The sequence below is a fragment of the Hirundo rustica genome, chromosome 4 (genome assembly GCF_015227805.2).
Source record: "Hirundo rustica isolate bHirRus1 chromosome 4, bHirRus1.pri.v3, whole genome shotgun sequence".
Lineage (NCBI taxonomy): Eukaryota > Metazoa > Chordata > Aves > Passeriformes > Hirundinidae > Hirundo > Hirundo rustica.
Genome location: NC_053453.1, coordinates 58,236,395 through 58,259,664, shown reverse-complemented (window position 1 = coordinate 58,259,664; position 23,270 = coordinate 58,236,395). Strand labels below are relative to the sequence as shown.

At 39.5% G+C, this 23,270-nt stretch overlaps 1 protein-coding gene across 12 annotated transcripts in view; it reads left to right on the top strand.

Annotated features, from left to right (window-relative positions):
* Positions 1-23,270, top strand: part of TBXAS1 (thromboxane A synthase 1) — a 239,857-nt gene that overhangs the window by 135,071 nt on the left and 81,516 nt on the right. For all 12 annotated transcript variants that reach the window (XM_040062920.1, XM_040062919.2, XM_058420378.1 and 9 more), the window contains 4 exons: positions 4,051-4,167; positions 11,345-11,433; positions 13,910-14,058; positions 16,015-16,145. In XM_040062920.1, the coding sequence (XP_039918854.1) occupies positions 4,051-4,167; positions 11,345-11,433; positions 13,910-14,058; positions 16,015-16,145 (486 nt within the window). The remainder of the gene's footprint in view (positions 1-4,050; positions 4,168-11,344; positions 11,434-13,909; positions 14,059-16,014; positions 16,146-23,270) is intronic.

The window sequence follows — 23,270 nt, the reverse complement described above, 5'->3', positions numbered from 1 at the left end:
TGGTTGGTTTGTTTTGTTTGTTTGGTTTGTGTTTGGGGGGTTTTGTGGTTGTTGGGGTTGTTGTTTTTTTTGTTTTGGTTTTTTTTTTTTTTGTGAGCTCAAGATTTTTTAGATACATCTAGTATTTTGTCCATTTGAAATGAGGTGACATTTCATCTTTCACTGAGATTCTTCAGGCTCATTCTCATACCAAATCTATTTTTATTCCTAATATAAGCCTGTAGCACAGGTTATGCAATTAGGAGGAAAATGTTTGCAGAAACAATTAGGAAAACCTGAAAAATGAAATCTGCTATACATTGTCAGTCATGCAGATATTATTCCAATAAACACAAACATATTTTTGCATGCCCAGTTTTAATGATACAGAGTAAAATAATTTATGGCCAAAGTTGTTTTTCCTTCCTTCCTTCCTTGTAGCACTTATATGTATGTAATACTGTACACACCAAAATATGTTAAGGGAGCATTACTGTCATAAAATAGAGTGCTAAAAAGGCAATGCTATAGTTAGTGTTGTAATTATAATAATATAGTTAACAGGCTTTTTGTTGAGTAACTGTGTCCCGCTGTGAATGTGGTGTATATGGTCTTTATGCAATTAGGAGCACTTTTTAGGGTGAATGTTTGGTTTTAGGAAGGGAATTTGCTTTCAAGACAAATGCAGTGAGATTTATATCACATCTGTTATTATCTAAGTGGAGCTTTCTCTTGAAAAGGAGATTTGTCTTATAGAGTGCACAGTTTGAGCAGCCTTCAATTTAAGACTGGATGCAAAATACTTCTCCAAGTGTTGCCCTGTAATTTTTTCTGTTTTATTTTTTGTTTCTGTATGCTATTTAAACCTTGCTTGGAAGACAAAATTGGTCATTTCCTTGTGGGAGTTTTTATTCTGCTCTTTGACTGTAGCTTCTGAGTGCCTCAGAAATGTTAATGTATTGTTAGCATTTCTGAGGAGCTGATGTGATATCTCCACTTTATAAAGCAGAAGTGAAGGGTGGTGGTTGAAACATGGGTCTGAGAGTGTTTGCTAATTTGGGTGCTACACTCAATGACCTGATTTCTTGGACTAATGCATTTCACAGGATCAAGGCACATTCCCTGATTTCAGTGACTGCTCAGCACTGCGATCTGGGTCTCAGGGTTTGAAATGAAGACCGAAGTTATAAGGAATACTTGTTTAGTGATCAGCTGAATCAAGATTTAGTGTAAAGGGCTACCCTAGCAGCACAGAGGAACTGTGAAGCAGAGGGTAGCATACAGTACTTTCTGACAGGATGATGCTTATTTCCAATTGTCTAGAGGCTTTTTTTTCTGATTCTACTGTGCCTTTGAATACCTGTAACAAAAGATGGAGTGCCCCACTGAGTGATGGGCTTTCTAGCTGCACTTTTGATCTTCAGGAAAGATACCTACTGATAAGTTAGAAAACAGATTATTTATTTAAAGAGGTTATTCAGAGAAAACAGTCCAGGATGTTTCAACTCTGACAGCCAGCCCATCCAAGGTTAGTTCAAAATGGAATAGGCTATATATGCATTTAAAAAGTGCCCTTATTTTGTTTTACACTAGTCATCTGATGACAGTACCTAAGTCAATCTCTTCCTTCAGCTTAATATATACTTTTCTACTTGAAAGCTGCTCATCTTTGCTCAAAACTGGTCTGCAGTGTCATCCCAGTGACATTAGTTTACTACACTGGGTGGTGTTGCTGAGAATGTAAAACTATCCCATTAGCCTGTTTGCAATATAAAATAGGCTTCTGCACTTTACAAGCTTATGCAGTGTAGTAAGAATTTGGCAAGTGTAAAGGAAAAAGGTGCTAAGGAGAGCTGGCAGCTCCTTAAAGAAACGATATTAAGTACAAACTCTTCCAATAAGGAGGAAAGTCAAGGAAGTGCAGTGGAAGACCAGCGTAGCTAAATTGCAAGTTCTTCATGGCACCTGAAGAGAAGTTTTTCACGTAGTGGAAAGTAGGTCAGATTTCCAAGAAAAAGGATTAAAAAAATGGCATGTAGTGGCAATAAAATCACAAGTAGTGAGGCACAAAATGATATTGAAATATCCATGTGTGTAACAGGTTGTAAGAATTCATTTTTCATGTACTGTAATAATGAAAGAAAGACTGAAAGGAAAAGTCAGAGGACAAAATGGATCAACAGATGGCATTGGGATAACTGAAGCATCATTGGTTTGTTTGGGTCTCTCCCAGTAAAATGGATTCTGTTGCTACTGATAACATGGGGAACTGAACTGCTGCTGCACTATCCAGAAGATCTCACGTACACAAATGAGTGTCTCTGTATGTCCTGGTAACTAGAGAAGTGTATACCTTTCTGCCCACACCCACCAATCTTAGGGTGGTTTTCTGGAGAAAACATTGCTATACAATGCCTGAAATGCATTTTGGAACAGGCTGCTGTTGGAAGGGAAGGGAGGAGCACAGGGTTCCTTCTTTGCAAGAATCATTCTGTACTTATGTTAATGATTTATATGATGGCACTGAGTATACTAATAATTTATGTAGAAAGCTGGTAAGGATGAAAGACGCTATGAAAGAAAGGGCTAAAATTCAAGGTGGTCTTATTCAGTTGAACAAATTATCATAAAGGGAATGGTCATAGTTCAGAGGGACATGATCCACATGTGACTGGGGGGTGACCAGCTTTAATGATAAAGGCTGGCGAGTAACTTCCAAGGGAGTGATCATTCAGAAAGAAGTTTGAATGTTGCAGGAAGCCACAAACCAGTTCACGAATACAGTGTCATGCTGTAGTATGTAATACTCCAGGGTGAGTAGAGAGGGAATATAGCTTGCAGAATGTCTGGAGAAAAAAAAAAAAAAAAAGTCCTTCCTTGCATAGCGAACCATGTTGGGTCACAAGGACTGTACCTTGAGAAAGAAGTAAATCAGCAAGACTATGCAGAGGACTGGTACCAACACTGAACAAACAGTCCTAAATAACATAACTGTTAAGTATATATGTTGACTGAAAGGATGTTATGTGGTGTAGATGGCTGCAATATGCTTAGTGGTTGTTATAGCCTTCTGTATGTATGGGCTGCTGCAAAGATTGGGAGAATAACGTGGTTTCTCTGCCTGTGACAGCACAGATTAAAGTTCCAGCAAGAGAGAGAGATTGTGCTACCATGGTAAAAGTAGTACAGAAGAAGAGTTTGAGTGGGGAGGTTATTGAATCTCTGTTATTGGAGGTCATCACAAACAATTAGGGAACACCTTCTGACATAATAAAAGATGTAATATGTTCTGCTGTGGAGCTGGACATCTTCTGATTCTTCTTCCCTGCAGAAGTATATTGTTTTCTGATGTGCTTCCTCTTTTGTCTTTTATATCCTTTTTACTCCTTTGTGAATATCACTGTTCTCTGGGCAAGAATTTCTTAGATGGTGGGAGAGATTAATTGTAAATTCACAGTAGTCATTTTGTCACAGAGCTTCATGGGGCAGTGCTTTAAGCTACCATATTTTACCAACTGCTGCAGCTGTAAGAGTCACAGGCCACAACTTCTTAGTGAGAGTGTTCCTTATAAACAGGATAAGGACTGGGACTTACTTTCTAATCAACATATTTTCTGAAGACTTTTAAAATGCATGTAGCCGTCTGACATACCAGCTGTCAGCAGGAATTTTGTCCCCCACTAACACAGGCATGCGGTGCATTGGCACTCATGTCACACAGTGAGGGAGTGTTGACAAGTCCTCTTGCTAGTCACCTTAGAAAGACAGGGAAGAAGCCAGGGTTCAGTGAAGGGGATCTCAGGAGAGGACCAGGAACATCAGAACCAGAGCAGTGCGAGAAAGGAGTTCCAGGACTGGTCCAGGACTTTTACAAGCCCAAGAGAAAATGAGTACAGCAAAAGAGAAATTTTCCCCAGCCTCATCCATGTTTATCTTGGTGTTTGGGACTGATTTCAACTTCGTGGGACAGCAGTGCAATGCTATTCCTGAGCAATCTTCCCAAGTTCCAGGGTCTTGAGTAGCTGTAGTTGCATTTGTATTAAAATTGAATTATGTTTTCTTTCAACTTAGAAACCAAACTTGATATCCAAGCCAATGCTTGATAGCATCCTTTGTCTTCGTGATGACAGATGGAAGTATGTGCGGAGCCTCCTGACCCCAGCCTTCAGCGATACCAAACTGAAAGAGGTAAGGTGTAGACATTGCTGCTTTCGTAATTTAAAAGACTCGTGCGGGCATCTGCTTTATGTAGGTCCATATTAAGGGTAGGGAAAATCTGCTACTTTGTACCACTTTATTTAAACATGCAGCAGAGTTTCCATATGGAATGGTTCAGATCATAGACTGGTGAAAATCTAAACAGCTCATCTGAGGATATGATTCTCTGTCTTCCTCTGTTTAAGTCAGTTTGTCCATGAAAGTGTAGTATACTCAAGAAGGACCCTTAACCCTTCCTCTCCCCTGCCCTGTTAGGAGTAAGCTTAAGTCCAGGAAAGGTTATTGCTCCCAGTTGGAGCATAGCTTTTCTTGATGTGCAGAGTCAGCAACTCTCATGTTAACGCAGGAACTGCTGTCAGTCTATTTTCATTTCTCCATCTCCTTCCCTCCTCCTCTTATTCTTTAATCCTTTCATGTAATAAAATAAGTCACTGGAACAGAATGTCATTGCCAGATAAATACCTCTGACAGAAAATAAATGTCTCTGTGCTGACCTGCTGCTAATTTCCTATAAATGTATCAGCATTTGCTCAGCCATGGGAACCCATTACCCAGTAACAAAGTCCTGTTCCAGTGATATGCTATCTCTTAATTAAATGTATATAAATGATTGACTGGTTATAGTCTTCTTTCAAGGAAAACTACAAAAAACAACCCCACAACAAAAAAAATCACTCTTCCTTTTTATGTTTTATTCTGAAAGGGAATCATGCCTCACTCCAGTGCCCAGTCCTGGGTTGTAAAATTTTCCACTGGGCAGACGCTTGTGTTGTTTTGACATGCCGCTATCGAAATCCACAGTAACATCTAAATGTGTCTGGCTCTCCCAGCTCTATAGACAGCGGTCGCTTAGCAACGCCGGCTGTCACCTCCTTATTATGGTAAATTCTAATTGGCCGCGAGCCTGGCGGAGATGCTGATTAATCACGACTGACAATGCCATTGGTTATGCGCCCTGACATTTGCTCTGTCACCAACTCCATCACAAAATTTCAGCAAGGCAAGGGTGTTTAAGTATGCAAGCGATTAGTTGCACATGGCATAGTGGGGAGAGGAGAGTTTTGCATTTTGCTAGCGGAAATTAATCTGCCTTACTGCAGTTCATCGGCTCTTTGCTCACGGACTAACAAAAGATAACGCCGTACTCCCCTCAATCTGTGGAGAGCAACCTCTGCTGGCACCAGCCGGGCAGGCTTGGCTGAGGAGCACGGTGAGGGCATCAGAGCGGAGCCTCAGGGATCCAGCTTTGGGGCTGGGCACGCACTTTACAGGGTCTGAGCTGGGAGGAAAAGTCATGGCAGTCCCTTTTGCACGGCTTGTTGGTGGAGCTGGACTGCAGGAATAATGGTAGGAGGTAAAATGGAGGGCTGGACAGTACCTGATAGCTGTCCTCCATGCAAAGACTGAGATCTTTATTTTTAGCCTGATAATCAGCTTTGCCCTTGCTGCTTCTTCCAAGCTCTGTGGGAAGGTGTGTGACTGTGCATGGGCTTAGGATGACCTGGAAATTGTCACTTTCTCCTCCCATTCAACAGCGAGTGGGAAAAAGAGGAGTGGTGCAGGTCTCTCTGAAAGGTTCAGCTTTGTTTTTCTCTCCCATGCCTTCACCAGAAGTCTGTTCATCCCTACACAGACACTTGTTGCAGTAAGCCCATGTGAGATTAGGAGCTGCTGTTGAACGGATGTGCTCCTCAGCCTTGCATTTCATTTTCTACCCTAATACATTAGCAGTCCTAGGATTTGAAGTTAATGCAACTTAAGTCCTTGCCCACGTGCTTTTCCTGCTGTTGCTTAATTTAGAAGCCATACCAACACCTCTCAAAGGAAATCAATGCTCATTAATTATGATCTCACTTTTTAACTCTCCCATATTTGGTACTCTCTCAGAACCTCTGCAGCAGGATTGAAACAAAAATACCATGTTCTAGTATTGGCCATATTACAGAGTATCCAGCATTATCTTCAAGACATCCAGTTTATAATAAACCTATCCTCTCTACTTGGAATTATAAACACAAATTAGGTACTAATTTATTGCATAAGAATCTAGATATGCCATTTTATACATATTTATAAATACTACTAGGACATTTCTTATTTCTTTTTCCAAGATATCAATTCCTTTGACAAAACCCCGCACCAAATTCTTCCACTCTGTTCACTCTGGATGACTGCCTTAACTTTGTTCCTCTATGTAGACTCCACAGTGACGTTGGAGAGACTGGAGACCTCATGAGTGTCTTTGGAGAGTGGTTCCCCTTGAGTGCTGCAGCCCCTAGTGCCACTCCAAACATAGACTTGTCTGTCTAGATGCTCTGAGAGAATTGGGAGCTATTAGCCTGTGACAGAGCAATAAATGTTAACAACTCCTTGTGCTCCCCGTAGTAATCACTTCAGATGAAAGATGCACCAAGGGATAGAGAGTTCAGCATAGGTTCCTGGTATCTTCCTTTCAGAAACTCAAGAAAAGACAGTTTCAGGGCTAGCAAGAGTGAGAAGTGAGAAGCCTGGCTGCTGGCGGACGAGAGTCAAGGCAGAGCTAACATGTGTTCCTAAGATTTAACCTGCAGGGCTCCACAGAGACACATGGGGCTGTGGGCAGAGGGGAACTTTGCCCTTGTCACTTCAAAGAAACAGTGTAATGCCACTGAAAGGTTCACTGAGCTCGAGGAATTTCCCCGTAGTATGGCAAATATCTCCAACAGCCAGCCAGCAAATGATAAAAAGATGATTCCAGAAATTTTGAATTTTTCAAAGTTACAGGAAATGAACTGAAACTAGAGGTTATAGAATTGTTGGGTAGCCAATATAGTGATTTCTGTGTGTCTGCATAGTGTTGTTTTTGCAACATTTTTCAAGAGTTTCTGACTCTTCTCCTGCTCTCTTTTCTCAATTTGTCTTTAAAATATGTGCACTGTTTCACTGTTGCTTTTATGGATTTCTGTGTCTTGGGTGTTCTCCCTTTTTAATTTTCTTTTTCTAACAAGCATGTGAAGATTACTAAAGGAGTTGACTTCAGCTGAAGGAAGGTTTGGCTCTGGATAACACTGAACACAAATTCTATAGTGGTGATGAATACAGCATAAAGCAATAGACTTATAAGCTTGATCCTGAAGTAAGATGCTGTGGAGCGTCCCATGTGAGATGCCACTGGAACTGGTAGCAGACCTAATAATGAGCTCTTTCCAGTAAGAGCCCTGAATGAACCTCATAGTGCCATTGCTGAGGGAACACTAAGAATGAGAAATGAGAGACAGGAGGCAGGAGACTCAAGAAATGTCACTTCCAGCTCTGCCATTGACTTCCTGTGGGTGATCTGACAGATGCTACTTAAATTCTCTGCACATGAAACAATTTTTATCTGTTAAGTGGGAACAATACCAATCACTGAAAGATGATCCAAGATGTAATTAATTCAGGAATTGGTGAATTATAATACCTAGAGGCTCTAAATAAAAGAAACACTTCCCAGTGTTCCTGTCATGCTCCCCTCAGCTATTATATATTGAAACAAGCTGACATGTTAGTGATCTTGCTGTACCAACCTTGATTCCCTATTTAGTATTTCTTATTTTGTTCCTCTTCTTTTTGCTGTGGTGCCTATGATGATCCTGCAGTTCTGGACCCCTTGTCAGACTTGATAAATAGCTTTACTCTCTTTTACAGCCAACACCAGCAGAAAACCTATTGATTTTTATTTATTCTGATGGTGCTGCAGTAGTCTTGTCATCTCATATCAGTGTGCCAGGGATCCTTTCCTCCATTAACAAACCATTTAAACAACATAGAACACAAAAATTAAAGAAGAGAGCACAGCTTAATGTAGCATTGTCCTAAATAACACGTGAAGAGGTGTTTGTGTTGAGGCATTTCTTTCAAACAAAGGGAGACATAAAGCAGAACTTGTAATGACATGGCAGAACAGTGCAGAAAAATCCTCTCGTGTCACTCTCAGGCATGTAGATCTTTCATGTCTCACTAGGACATAAGATCTGACAGTCCAACCATTAAGGTTTCCTTGATTTGCTGTTAGTCTGTGCACATTGGTCAAAGGCATTTTGGGACTGTCTCTGGAAACTGCTGTTGTTGCTGGACAAAGCTAGTGTGCTCACCTAAGGCAAAGCAAATCACTAATGTAAAAACCGATACGTGAAATGTGCATAAACTTGAGCCAGAGGCTCAATATCTTGTTGAGTTGCTCATTTTGGTAAACTGTGCCTAGGAATAGCAGGGCTCCACTCTCAGGTGATGGAAACAAATCCTCTCAACAAAACATCTTTCTGACACTCTGCTCTTTTCCTGATTTTATTCAGGGACTTGAAATCTGTAAGAGAAGCAATTCTTGTGTTAGGGATGTATTCTTTCTCCATCTCCTTCCTTTATATTTTATAACATTGGTGGGACAAGAGGCCCAAGACAACTTCTGCTTGCTGTCCATGTCCAGTGTGTCTGCCTAAGTGAAAATAATCCACACTTCTAGTTTTTAGTTTGGACGCTAATAATAAGAGGAAAAATAATACTGATGAAGACGGAGGACCACATATAACTAGTGGAATGTAACTCTGATGCCTTTGAGTAGTGCAAAGATCCACATGCACTGTGCATATGCAGAATCAGAAGCTAATTGTTGTTATGTGCCAAACAGCATATTGGCAAGATTTATACAGCAAAGCCCCTGGCATCATGAAAACCCTAACCCCGAGTGCTCTTCTTTGGCAAAAAGAAAGAAATTTGGACTCTGGGCTACTCTTGCTATTAGATAACTGTCAGATCAAATATTTACAGGGACCATATTGTTTAGATTTTTCTTCATCCTGTTACTCTCAGCCAATCTGAACACAAAGCAGCTGGGGCTTATTTACCCACCAAGAACTGAATCTCAGCGGGTTTTATGTTCTGACTGGCAAATAAGAATGTATGGGAAGTCACTGATACCCAAGGCAGTGTAGATCAACGTGTCTGTTTCTGTGTCAGTTCCTACACTTGATATAGTTCACCTCCCCTGTCACTACTTTATTTTTCTTGACTGTTGGACAAAGATTTTGAGGTGTTACAAGACTTGAGAATGTTTCAGTCTGTGGTCTTTGTAGTCTGCAACTTTGGACTAATTTATGTCCCCCAGGGGAATAAAACCCCAAACCCAACCTAGGATTCCAGAGAGGATAGCCCCTGTAGTTTTCACATACAAATAATTGTCATCGTGACACGACTCTGTTATTATCATGCTAACAGAAAATCAAATCCATGTGCCCCCCTCCTTATTTTCCTGGTTAGATTTACTAATAAAAATACCTTATGGCTAGGAATGAATTTCTAAAGGCTAGTGGAATGTGCAAAGTGCAGAGGTGCTGTGGGATGCCCTGGCCAGACCTACGTGCCCCTCACATCTCTGCCAGCAGTTGAAAAGTGATAGCAACCAGCTGGCTGGTTACAGATCTGGTGATGTGATGAAGAATAAAAGAGAAAATAAGGCAATAAAAGGAAAATCTGAAATGATCACCATCTGTTTCAGAAACATCATACCTGTTAAAAATGGATTTTCATTTTGTTCTCCTTGGCTGGTTCAGTTCTTTGGGGGGGCTGGACCCAGAGATTACGAAGTATCTCACCTTGGTTCAATCTGTTGAACAGAAATGTATTAATTTGTTTGAACCATTTGGGAAGAAGCTTGCTGGAGGGGATCTTCTTGGAAAGCCGAAAAGGAAAGAAAGCTGCCACACACTGCAGTGTGCACTTCCCAAAAGTGTAACAGCTACTTTTGCCAAACACTAATCTGGCACCGGAGTTGTCTTATGAGTCTGTGTCAAAGCCCAGATCAACCCGGCTTTGCAACGAAGTTTCTCATTTAGGCACGGGACCTCGAGAGGAGCTAGACACGTTCTCGAGTCAGACTCGTGCCTTCAGAAAACATATTGGATGCTCCCGCGTTGGCCTTTTGACTGCGTAGAGTCTTGCCCATGTGTTAAGATGGCAGGGTGCCTGTGCACAAAGTGTTATGCCAGTTTCACAGAGGTAGAAGTGCCAAGCAAAATGGACTTGGCTGGGCAGGCTGCATAGCTCTCAGAATGTGCTGCGAGGCTGCAGTAAGACTTTTTTGGTAACAAGAATGTCAGAGGAGTAGGATAAGTCTGTTCTCAGGTTTGTTGACATCCGTATGCTAAAGAAGGTAATTCAGGAAGGAAAGGCAAGTTTCTGTGTGTATATTGCTGATGCTTGGCATAGTCGTTGAGGCAAGACTCTGGTATTAAGTTGTAGGCTGCTTTTGGTAGTCTATATGGTAAAGAGCTATAGGATATGATTCCTTTTGGTTCATGGCTGGATTGTTGCTACCCCCTTCCTCTGTCCCCTCATTTGGTGTAATCGGGGAAGCGTCTGATTCCTAATGTGTAGGAAACTGAAGAAATAGAAAGTGAGACTTTAATGAGACCTTGATGTTTGCCTGTGCTATGGTTTCCATGAAGCCGTGGTTGGCTACAACCAAGCTGTTGGTAAGTCTACCTGACCAGCACGTGTCAGTGACTGGAAATAACCCTCAGATGAATAAATTTACACAAATGTCCATTTAATGGCATCACCTCCAGAAAAGCCTTTCCTAGTGTACCAATAGCAGTTTGCCCTCAGCAGCTTGTAGTGGTATCCAGGGTGATTTTCTGTTGTACATGTTAAGTCCCTCAAACTGAGAGACAGAGGATAGAACTGATGCCAGTGCCTTTACAGGACTTTGGAAAACATTATTCCTTCTGCCATGGGGCATATGTAAGGTAAATGTGATATAGTCCAAATAGAGAAAATGAAAAATCGTTTGGGAGAGAGGGAATGATTAAACAGAGAGGGGGATATTTTTGCCTGATAGCTCTCCGTGTATGTAGCCACAGTGGGGAAAGAATCATTGGTCAAGTAGGTGACACAGCCTCTTGTACTTTGGCCCAGAGCTGGAGAAGGGCATCCCTGTAATGTGTAGGTATATTTTGAGCAGAAAGTGCCAATATTTCAACTTACCTGTGTGTAAACGCCTAACAACACCTGCAGAGGAACCTGAGACCTCTATGCCATTTAGCATATTGAAAAAAAAAAAAATTGTTTGGTGTTTTTTTTCTTGAAATTTTAATTTATTTTTTTTTTCACAATTTAATATGTTCTTTTCTAGATGACACCACTGATAAACCAGGCCTGTGACACCCTGCTGTGTAACTTGAAAGTCTATGCAGATTCTGGCAAAGCTTTTGACATTCAGAGGTATGTTCAACGTGCCAAAAATTAACAGCAGCTTATAAAGAAAGAAAGAAAAAAATCAATAGCAGCAGTTATTCTAAATTCACACTTACTGTATAAAAGGTGTTTTTTCCTTCCTCACTTTAAAAAGTAGAGATCATCATTTAATACAGGGTGTATCTGATAAAAGCCTTTTCTTGCTGGGGACAGCCATTGCGTACTCAAAAAGTAATTTTGGTAAAGCATCTAATGTATTTCTGGCAGTTATTTAATGAACTTTTAACAGGTGGAAACACAAATGAAGGCTGCATCCATCCCTGTCCAGTATGTTCTCTACAGGCTCCCTATAATGTAAAAATATAAGAATTAATATAGTATCGAATATATCTAGTCCATCACTCTTTTGCCTTTTTTTTTTTTTAATGATGTTTTTTCAAGCACTTAATCATTCTTACCACATTCTTCATAAACCCCCTCTCATGACATGCTAGCTTTTTGTGAAACAACAGGATCAGTACTGCAGATGAAAATGCACCATTGATTTATAAAATGACATTTTAGAATTTTCCATATTGTACTTTCTCTCATTTGTTATGCATTTAATATCCTATTATCTTTTCTGTTGCTTTCATCAGAGGTCTTCACTGAACTGTTCTCAACACTGCCTAGTCCCTTCTCTGAGTAGATACATTTCCTCTAAGACCCTGGGTAGTAGTTCAAATGCATTCTTTCTAACAGGCACTATTTTTGCTTCATTTTGCTTACACTTCATTTGCTCGGTTGGTCAGTGCCCTCTGAAGTTCTTAATGAAGCAGCACAAAAAATACTGTTTTAGCAGAAGAAAAGGATATTTAGCCACAATTTATTCATCTTTTTCAAGTACATCTGCACACGCGCACGTGCAAGTGTGTGTGCGCGCACAGAGATCTCTTTATTAAGCAGCTGACCACATGCTATGAAACCTCAAGATACATTACACTAGCCTAGTGCTGGGATGAAAATTGACCTTTTCAATTCTTACAATCTTTTCCGTTTTTTCCATTTGTCCTTTGCCTTTGACTGCTCTTTTAGCTATTGATCCATTATAGGGTTTCACCTCTCAAGAGACACTTTGGAAAAGACCCTTTGAAAGTATAAATGAATGATGTTGACTATCTTGGAACATGATCTTCCAGTTGTTTTACCATACTACTATTTCAGCAGGTTTGATGTATTTATAAATGTGAGTCTCACTCCACTGCAGTTTTACAGAATTGCCTAGGGAGCTGGGTTTTTGGATGAAAAGACCCTATCTGTAACCTCCTGTGACCTTAGTTGTCTTTAGCCATTTTGTGTTTTGCCAAGAACTCAAAATTTAATTTTTAAGGGGGTTTTTGTTGTTGTTTGTTTTTTGTTTGTTTTTCCCCCTGTACCTTGGAGTGGTAGATGATTGAGTCCTTCTAAAATTATTGTTTTATAGCAATGCCCCTCTTTTAACATTTTAAATTCTAATGATGCTTTTCTGTGTGTGTGAGAGTTGAAGATCAAAAGAAGCTACTTAGTTTTGCAGTATTGTTGTTATCTTTTAAATCTTCTCTGGTGTGATCAGAATGACATCTCACAATCATAGTTTAGAAATACTGATTGAGATTACATATGCGGGATATAATGGGCCTGACTCCTGTTCTTTTCTTCATACACGCTCACTCAGAATAAAACACCAGAGATTGATATTAGCCTTTTGTAAGGATCATGGAAGTACAGACATTTTTTACTTAACCACAGATCAGAAGAATCAAATTCCAAAAATATTTTACATTCTCAGTCTACTTATCTCAAAACTTAATAAAGCTGCTAAAGCCCACTAGGAAAATAAAGATGTCAAGACAACTGGATAGATGGTCAGATATGTAGGAAGCCATTTAGTAAGTTTCAAAATTTCTAGATCATGGTCCACAGGTCATTTGGTGTTCTCAAAGCACTAGCTGCTCCTCTGCAAAGATACAGATTTCACACGATGTCAGTTTCTCTTGGTTTTGTCCACAGAGTTACATTACAGAGGAGGTATGAAGAAAGGAAATCCTTAAGGACATTCATTTTACTTAAGAACCTTTTGTCTCTGAGAGTTTAGACTGGACTGGAAGTAGGTGTGGTTTTTGCAGTTAAAAATGAGAAAGGAATGATCTCATTTATTAGGATGCATACTAAGAAAATGCTTATGCATCACTGATGTGTTACATTTGATTTCTATGTCATAACAAATTAAATTGTTTTAAATAAAATTTTAATAGAATTACTGAGCTGTATGAAAATACGTTCACTTTGTAAGTGTGGAGCAAGTGATCATTATCAAGCATCAGCATTTGTCAGAATGATGGGAACATCTCTTGTTGGCAAAGCTCAAATCTAAAAGCAAAAGGAGTCTGGTAAAGATTTTATACTATGTGATGTTTGTAGAAGCAAGATATTCATGGATATGTGATTTGTAGATAATGATTTATCATTCTTCAATTAAATGCAGGTGTTACAACTGCTTTACCTTGGATGTTGTTGGTAGCGTGGCTTTTGGTACTGAGGTAGACTCTCAGAAGAATCCTGATGACCCCTTTGTTAAGAATTGCAGAACATTCTTTGAAATGTCTTTGTTTAAGCCTCTTCTTGTTCTAATCCGTGAGTATAGTCTACATTTGTCTACTTTCTTGGGGTAATTTTATAAAAGTCATTCTCAAATTGCAAAACATGCTGAAGCCAGATCAGGAAGTATTACAGCTGACATTATTTCAGAGGGATTCAGAGTGCAACCTTCAGATCACTTCCACCCTTGAGATTTCCACCATATGTTATACAGGTCTTGTCACCATTAATGAAACTTACTCCAAAATCTGAGAGTCCAGGAATACAATGCTCCTGCTTTATCTGACAGGAAAGTTTCTGGGTCCTGCAGTATCTACAACATTTGTTTTAATACATTTCTCACTAAAAGAGAGGAATTGCCCTTTGGGACCTAAGGTAAAATTTTTGTGCACTTGGCTTGCTGAGTGGATATTGAAATCTCATCCCTTAACAATAAAGAAAAAAGGTGGAAGAGTATGAACAGATTGTGTGAGTGCTCCCAATTCTTTTTTGAACCCACAGCCTGGTTAATGGCTCTGAAGGATGAAGATCACAAGTGTCATGAAGAGAATGCATTTGTTTCAGATTGATAGATAAGCAATGCAAGAATGGGTATAAAGCCATGCTGTTCTAGGCCATGAAAGGCTTCACGGTGGTGATAATCTTGATAATTCAAGGGCAGTAAGAATCACAGCTGAGGAAACCACAGCATAATCAAGGCTTTTGAGGTTTTATCTTCTTGTTATCTAGACCTGCACACAGCAGTATCAGGTGGCAGAGTGGCAAAGTTTCCTGTGCCCATCTGATCCTGCTGGCTTTACAGATTGCACCTGTACTCACAGCGCATCAACTGTTTCCTTCTGGAGCTGTGTATCTAAATTGCCCTGGGGTTAGCATTTAACCTGATTGCAAAATGTGATTTGTAACCGATTTCTTAAGGGACAGAAATGTGCCCCAATACACCTAAGAGTGTGTCCTTTGCTAAAGAAAGTTTCTGTAGTGTTTGGAGTTGGATTCCCTGGTTCATCTCTTTTTGCTTGTTCATTAATGTGGTGAGAATTTCCACAATGTAGTTGCCCTGTTGCTAGGACAGGGTTTTTCCAATTATTGATTTGTTAGTCTTAAATTGTTCGTAAGTTAATGAGGGGTTTATTAGAAGGCAAGGCTTCACTCAGATTTCTATGATGCAACTATAAAAGTATGGACTGGAGACCCTTCTTGTGATAACATCCTGCTTCCTGAAACTGTGGCCTGTTTAGAGAAGCAAAATAAATAGAATCATACAATGGTCTGTGTTGGAAGAGACCTTAAAAAAGTCATCTAGTCCAATCCCCTGCAATAAGCAGGGATGTCTTCAACTAGGTTAGTTTGGTCAGAGCCCTGTCCATCCTGACCTCGAATGTTCCTGGGGATGAGATATCCACCACCACCCTGGGCAACCTGTGCCCCTGTTTTACAAGCTTCATTGTAAAGAGCCTCTTCCTTATAGCTAATCTGAACTGTCCCTCTTTTAGTTTAAACCCCATAGGGTTTTTTCCTATTGCAGGAGGCCCTGATAAAGACCTCCATCCTTCACATAGGTCCCAAATACTGGAGAGATGTAAGCAGGAATGAAAATGGCCCAATTTGACATGCTGGTACTGTAAGCTGCTAGGCCAGTTCAAGATCCCCCATCTTCCCTATGTAACTGTCTGAGCAGGCAGGGGAAATAATTCTCCCCTTCATTGTGGTGACACCAAAAATCTGAACCAAGAATCCTGAGGCACTGGGGAAACAAGCTCAGAAGGCATCTGTCTGGAAAGAGAGTCCTGGCCAGTAGGACATCTCTAAAAAGAATCCTCTTTTTCCTCTACCCCCACAGATTGCTAAAGGGAGAGGAAGAGAGGAAAATCAGTTTTCATAAAAGGAACACATCCCGCTTGATAAGTTTTATAATATTAAGGAAGAGTGAGGTGGACTATTATATGTCCTTACAGTCTGATTCAATGTTTTCTTCTTTAAAATCTTTTACAGTTTCTTTCCCATTCATAATGATCCCATTGCTACGCATTTTTCCCAACAAGAAACAAAAGGAACTGAATGGATTTTTTATCCAAACTATAAAAAATGCAATTGTCTACAGACACCAGCAAGATGCAGCTGAGGTAAGACTATTTCTGTGATAAATATATGGATAAACAAAGGTTTCAAGGAAAAACTGGAAGTAGCATAACCCTCTGTTTGAAAAACAAACCCAATCTCTTTGAACATTCAAAGTGTTTTAGTGAAGATTTGATTAATTTTTAGCTTTAAGTACCGGCAGGCAGAAATGTTAACACATTCCAGTATTGCTCCTCTTAGCATTTCTCTTCAAGTAAGGATGCAGAAAAGTTACATCTGGGATGATTTTTGAGTCTAGCTTCTAGACCCAGAAGGAAGAATTCAGCATGTGGAATTTTTTTTCATCCTAAAGTCATATGTCAGGTCTACACTGCTTTTCCTCAAGGACCAGAGGAAAAGAAGACCCCACTGAGTGTTTCAACCCAGTCTCTCCCTAAGAGCTGAGACAGGTTTTGCAGAGTCCTGTGACAGTTCCTGCTGCTTTGGAGCATGGGAAGAACCTGAATGTCTGGTTAGAGCAGTCACTTGATGCTGGGATGGCTAAATAGAAAGGTAGTAAATACCACCTGAAGTGTGCAAACAAATGGCTACCCATTTTTAGCAAATCATTTTTGCCTCTTTTTTTGGACATAAGGCACTCTGAGGAGGTTTTTTGTGTTTGTTTTTAATTGCTCTTGTTTTATGAAGTATGTGAAGGCACATACATTTTTATGAAAGTCTCTATTTTTGGCATATGAAGCATTTGGAACGTAGGCCTGTGCTTTGGTTCTGTGATACAAAAGTTCTTCTTTTGTCCAAAAAAAAAACCCCAAAAAATTCAAGTATGAAAGGAAATTAAATACCAAGATTTATTTTAATTTCATTTTATTTTTTCTTTCTTTTCTTTCCATTAAGTTTTATTTCATTTATTTCCTTGACTTGTCATTTCACTCCTTTCATGGAATGAAATCTCAAGATTTCCTTTAATTTCATTTTATGTTTCATATAATTTTATTTTTTCATTTCATTTCATTCTTTGATTTGGCACGAAATAAAAACTTGTTTCGTGAAAGGAAAGGAAATGAAATCTGGAGATTTCAACTAATTCCATTTTGCTGTGTTACCTTTCCCTTACCCCTTCCCATTCTCATTTCATTTCATTCCTTGACGTTTCATTTTATTTTCATTCATGACATGAAATCCCAAGGTTTCATTTAATTTCTTAATTTCATTTAATTTATTTTAATTTTTTAATTTTGTTTTTTTAATTTCATTTCCTTTTCTCCATTATATTTAATTTAATTTATAATTTGATTTTTCATTTTATTTCCTTTCGTGAAATGAAAATTCATTTCACGAAAGGAAATGAAATCTTGTGATTTCATTTAATTTCATTTCTTTAGGTTTTCTTTCATTTATTTTCTTTTTTTTTGTGTAATTTTTTTCATTTCACTTCATTTCCTTTTATTGTGTGAAGTTTTATTTTATTTCTTTTCATGAAGGGATATGGATGTGTAGTGAGAAACAAAGAATATCAGTGAAAATTCAATTTTTGAGGTAACTGAGACAAATTTTTGCATAACAATTAGCATGAAATGCACAACGTCCACATGAAGGAAGCTGTTAATATTGAACTGTCAGAGATGCTTCTTACAGCTCTGAGATGAAGAGTAATGCTGATGGAGTAACAGCACAAGTCAGGATGGATCCTCCCAACTTACTCTCACAGCTTCACCCCATGGCTGCCACTTTTCAGGATAAAATGGATTTTGGTTTACCCTACATTACTTCCAGGAGACACTTAAAAGTAAAATTTATATTCAAAGATATTGCTGCTCTTTGACTTTTTCTGTGGTGATGTCTCACTTCTACATTTGTTGCACTTTATCACTACGTGCTTCTTGTTGTTCCTTCAGCACACCTTCATCAGTTTTGTTTTTCTTTTCATCTGAAAGACGGTGAACACCGCTGACTGGCCACAAACAACTCGTGCTTCATAAGCATGGTTCCTGGCCCAGGCTGAGTGCTGCAGGAATATTTTCTGGCAGTGATGTTGTGTACAAACTGCTTGCAGGCACCTCTACTGCAGAGGTCCAGTGTGAACTTTTAATAACATACAGATGTGGCTGTAGGTGTGGACAGTTTTAAATCAAACATTCATGCCAAAGGGGTCTGCATGGAAAGTCTGTTCTGTGTACAAATTATGAAAGGATAAAAGGGACAATGAAGCAACCTAATGTGGATTAAAAGTGGTTGCTGTATTAACCATTATTAATGAAATGCTGAGTGGATCGATCGTGGGCTAAACACTTCAGTGTGCTAGAGCTGGTCACTCCCTTGAAGAAGGGAGAACACAGAAAAAGCGAGATTGTAGCGACAAGATCGGGAGGCAGAAATCTGCATAATGAGCCTATTTGCAGGTTACAGTGCTTGATGGCCCAGAGGCTTAGGGTTTTATTGGAAGGGATATTGGGAGGTGCTGTAAGAGATAACATGTGGCAGTAGCTGCACAACACCAGGACAATGTGGAGGAAAGTGCAAGGTCCACGTTTGCCTTAGCAGTGTATGCACAACTCCATGACTGCCTGCAGATCTGTCTGCTCCTGGACTTTTGCTTAGTTTGCAAAATTGGCATATGGGAGCTATTTCAAGTGCTAGGGGTTAGACACTTAGGGACAGATTTTTAAAGGAAAATTAAGTCCCCTTTGCAGTTCAGGGTCATTATTGTTCAAAAGTGACAGGAAAGTTTGGAGCTTTCTTTTTTTCCCTTTTCACTGTCTGTCTTGTTACATGCTTTTAGAATTTTGAATGTTTTAGGTTGGTGGCACATGAGTCTTGTTACAAATATAGGCAACTAATATTTACCAGAGACATAAAAATGGTGCGTGAAACAGAACAAAATGCGGGTTTTTTTCAATTTAATGCAGGAATTAAATCTGTACCGATTAGGTGTCTCAGACAGACCTGCATGTGAAGAATTATGTCCCTTGTCCTAGGTCTCATATGATGAAATGCATCCACTGAAACCAGTTGGACTTTTGGCACTGAATTTTAATAAGGCCAAGATATAACTAGCAGCCACTGGTTCTTTGTGCTAATAATGAGAGCTATAAGCAAAATCTTATAGTCTCCCTGAGGTGCATTAGGCCAATGAGTATTCCTTAGTTTGCCACATTCCTAGATGTTACATTGTGTGCATCTTTTACTCCCCATTGATTTTATCACCATTAAAAATGCTTTGGGGTTCTTTTCTTGAGGGGAGGGGGCAGGGAGGATAAAAAAAGCCTTTGGAACAAACTGTAAAACAATGAAAATCTTCACAACAGTAATTCAGCTGAAGCTTGTCTTCCTCTCATCTACAGCTAATGTGAACAAAAATAAAGAAAGGCCAAAAAACAAAGTGACAAGCAAAGTCAGCCTGTTATCATCCCTGTTCTATCAGTAAATGAAACAATGCTTCTGAATGCCTAAAGATAATCCCTTGGGTAGATAGTAATTTTACAGCCAGGTTTAGATCTAATAATACGCTTGCAGCTTATATGAGATCTGTGATGTCACTTTCTTTCATCCCATCGGTTAGTGGTGCACATGTCATTTTAATTACATATTATCTTTCTGTGGTCACTCAATTTTAGTCCTGGATATTCCACTCATTTGGCTTACATACAAAAACACTTAATGCTTGTACTTTAGAAATTTTAATACATTACACTTATTCATGGATTCAAACGATTGTAAAAGGCTTTTCCCACTATTTACAGAAGAGTAAATTTACCCTGCTCAGAAGAAACAGCACAAATTTAATGCACCACTTAACACCTACTTTAAAGAATTGAGGAAGATTTAAATGTTCAAATACCTTACCCTGATTATCTGCCCAGGTTTAATTTTTTCTCAGAGACAAAATGTTTCCAAAGACAGGGCAGATAGACTATTTGTTTACTTCAATAAATGATACCTTGATAGATTTTCATTTAATAATCTGATATGGAAATTGTTTTTGTGTTGTTAGAGCTATTTTTATATCCTGTTATAGCTCAGTTCTTAACCTACTGGTTTATTTTAAATTATGATGCCTAGATGAAGAAGTCTTTCATAGTCCTTCAAACTGAGACTCCTTTCTAAAACTGTGGGTTGAAACTAAGCCTCCTGTCAGCAGATGAAAGTCCATAGTTTAATTTGTAATCCATAGTAATAGCAACAAAAGTAATGTAGCAATTTAAGGCTATTATAAAGCATTATTTTTTGAAAATCATAACAGATCTGTGGTAAAATCATCTATTGAAAATACACATCCTTTAACAAGGAGAATTGGAGAATGCATAGAGGCTTCAACACATTCTTCTGATATTTTCTGATTTTTCCAGTCATACTGTCTGCTGTGAAAGTGTAATTCGAGTTCACATAATCCATGCCAGGCCAGTAGTGATCTGATGATGTTTCTTATGACCATCAGCTGTTCCTTGGTGTTCTCAAGCCAATTTGGAATGACAAGGTGACAAAGCACAGGGAAGTATCACCAGAACAACTCACTAGCATCTCAGTTTGCAGTTCAGTCAGTCTGGCTGGAGACTTATGGCCTGCTTGAGTGCTTTTAGCACACATGCAGAACAGACAGAAGGAACAACAGAAGAGTATGAAGGCTGTGCTTCTATGAGCCATGCTTCCTTTTGAGCCCTGTGGCATAAAGACACACAGAAACTGTATAGTGGTGTCAGTCTTGGTGATGATTTGGCCTCCTTTTAATTGGTGTGGCTCTGGCATGCTCTGTAGTCTGCTGTGCCAGGTATAGACCAAAAGAGGTTGTCCTCTGGTCAACAATTGCAACCTCCTCCATTTTTCCCTGCTTTCCATCCTCCTTCCTGGCCAGTCTTTTCCCTGATCACCAGTAGCTACAGTCAGCAGCTCTGCTTTTCCCAGGCTGCCTGCACACCTAGGCAGGCATGAGAGATTCCTAGTGAGTGGAAGTCCTTTGGTTTTTCAGCACCAGCCATGGGAGCCTAAAAAGGTCAGGAAACTGAATTTTGAGTAACTCTGAAACTAAGGTATTTAAATACATGCGAAGGGGGTGAACTTCTCTTGCTCTGTGGACAAGCAATGGAAATGTGCTATAAAGAATAGGTATCTTCTAGTATCTTTCTGGGAAATTATGGCTGGGTTAGAATTTTAATCTCTGGAACACTGATTCCCAGGGAAAAACATGCAATGATCTCCCCTAAGGGGAAGAGGGACATGTGTGTGTGTACCTGCATTCTGGAGGATAAGCGACAATCTGAAAACCTAATTACTGTGACACTCTGTTCTTTTCTCTTCTTTCCCCAGTAGTTCCCTGGAGTCTTTCCTTTTCATGAACTAATGAACTATTTTATTCAAGAGCTGCTTGAAATGAGTTGAGCAGAGGTAATCCTCCTGAAAAAGTCTGATCCTCTCCTTATCAAGGGAAAACTATACAATTACAAAGAAAAGTTAGTTAAAAATTTGCTAAATACATTCCAGGAGCTATGTGTGTGTTTGAACTGTGTAAATGCAGTACAGATGTTTAAAAGTAAATATTTTTCTACGGAAACAGCAGATGGGAGGATTAGACACCTTCTAAGAGTGTGCAGTATTCTTGCCTTTGTAGAAAACCAAGCAAAATTTGTTTGTGTTAGGAAGAATGTGGTGTCCATTTAAGGATGCACGCTATATAGCAGTATTAAATAATCTATTTTTATTGATTAATACAGTCAGTAATACAAAGGATCAGTTTTTCTAAGTCTGCTGGAGGGATGCTGTGATTCTGTTCTGCTGGGCTGTTCCCACGGTTTGATCATCTCGTTATCCACTGCCTTTGTCAGGTGGAAGTGTGGACTTTCCAGAAAGGTAAATGTGTGTTTTAAACATATAGAGGAAATTTGAACTAAATATGGAGTTGTACACAGTTCTCAAACCTCTAATTCTGCTGTTTTTAGCAGAAGGATATAATTGCTCTAAAATATGTTAAAAACCTTTTGAACATTAAATCTGGTGTCTATGTTTGGGCAGCATGAAGAGATTTTGAGGAAAAAGGTGAGTAATATTATATTGAAAGGAATTTTAGTTATTCACATTCTCTTAAAAGTCAAGCCATTTGCTTGGGGTTTAAATTGCCTTCCTTCCCAAATTTGAAGATTTTTTTAATATTTATTTTATTTTTCTTAAAGGTGTAATGAGTTTTATAACTTTCTTGGGATTTCTGAAGTGAGTATTTAAACATAACAAAGCCACAAAACCTTGAATGGAAGTGAACTTGAAATCCCTATTGCTTGTGGGAACCTGTTGAAATTTCTTGATCACCCTGTTGTTAGCTTTCCAAGGAGGAACTGCAGGCTTTACCGAATGTGATCTTTGGGTTTCAGGCCTCAGCTGAAGTGTCTGGCTGAGGTTCTTTCATCATGAAATGCAGCTCTGCAGTGTCTCTGCTCAAAAGAGATCAAGGACAGAATAAGTAACGAGCGTGATGGCTTTCTTGCCTCCCCAAGGTGTGCAGGAGGAGTTTTGCATTACTGCTGCATCTGTCCCAGTTCTATAGCTCAGAACACCGGTGAGCCCAGGGCTTTATGAGCATTACAGCCACAAGAAGTTAGCAAATGTCTGCTTGGTTACCTGCTGCCAGCAAGCACAAGCAGGTCTGCTTGCTATTGCTCACCCTTTGCTCTAATGCGCCGTTTTACTGTCCCCTTGGTTATGGCTCAGAGTGCTTCGTGGACTCTAGACAAGGAATAAGCAGATGGTATCATGTGTATTATCTGCCCCGTTCCAGCAAACCGTGCAGCAACCCTAACAATATAATCTTGGCATCTGTGATTCTTTCTCTGATGCCTCCACCACTCTCCACTTCCTTTGGGTTTTTCTGAACCACTGCAGTGTATCTTCACTTCTTCAGGAGGTGACAGGAGTGATGGCCCTATCTCATATTTCACACACGCCACCTCAGCTACACTCTGCGGTTCAAAGTGGCCATCATCCACGTGAGCCATCTCCATGACTTCTTGGAGCAATGCTCACACAGAACCACTGAATCATTTAGATAATAAAAGGCCTTTAAGTTCATTAAGTCCATCCCATTAGCCCAGCACTGTCAATTCCTCCACAAAACCATGTCCACCAGATGCCACATCTACATGACTTTTACATACCTCCAGGGTTAAGTAATTGAACCCTTTCCCTGG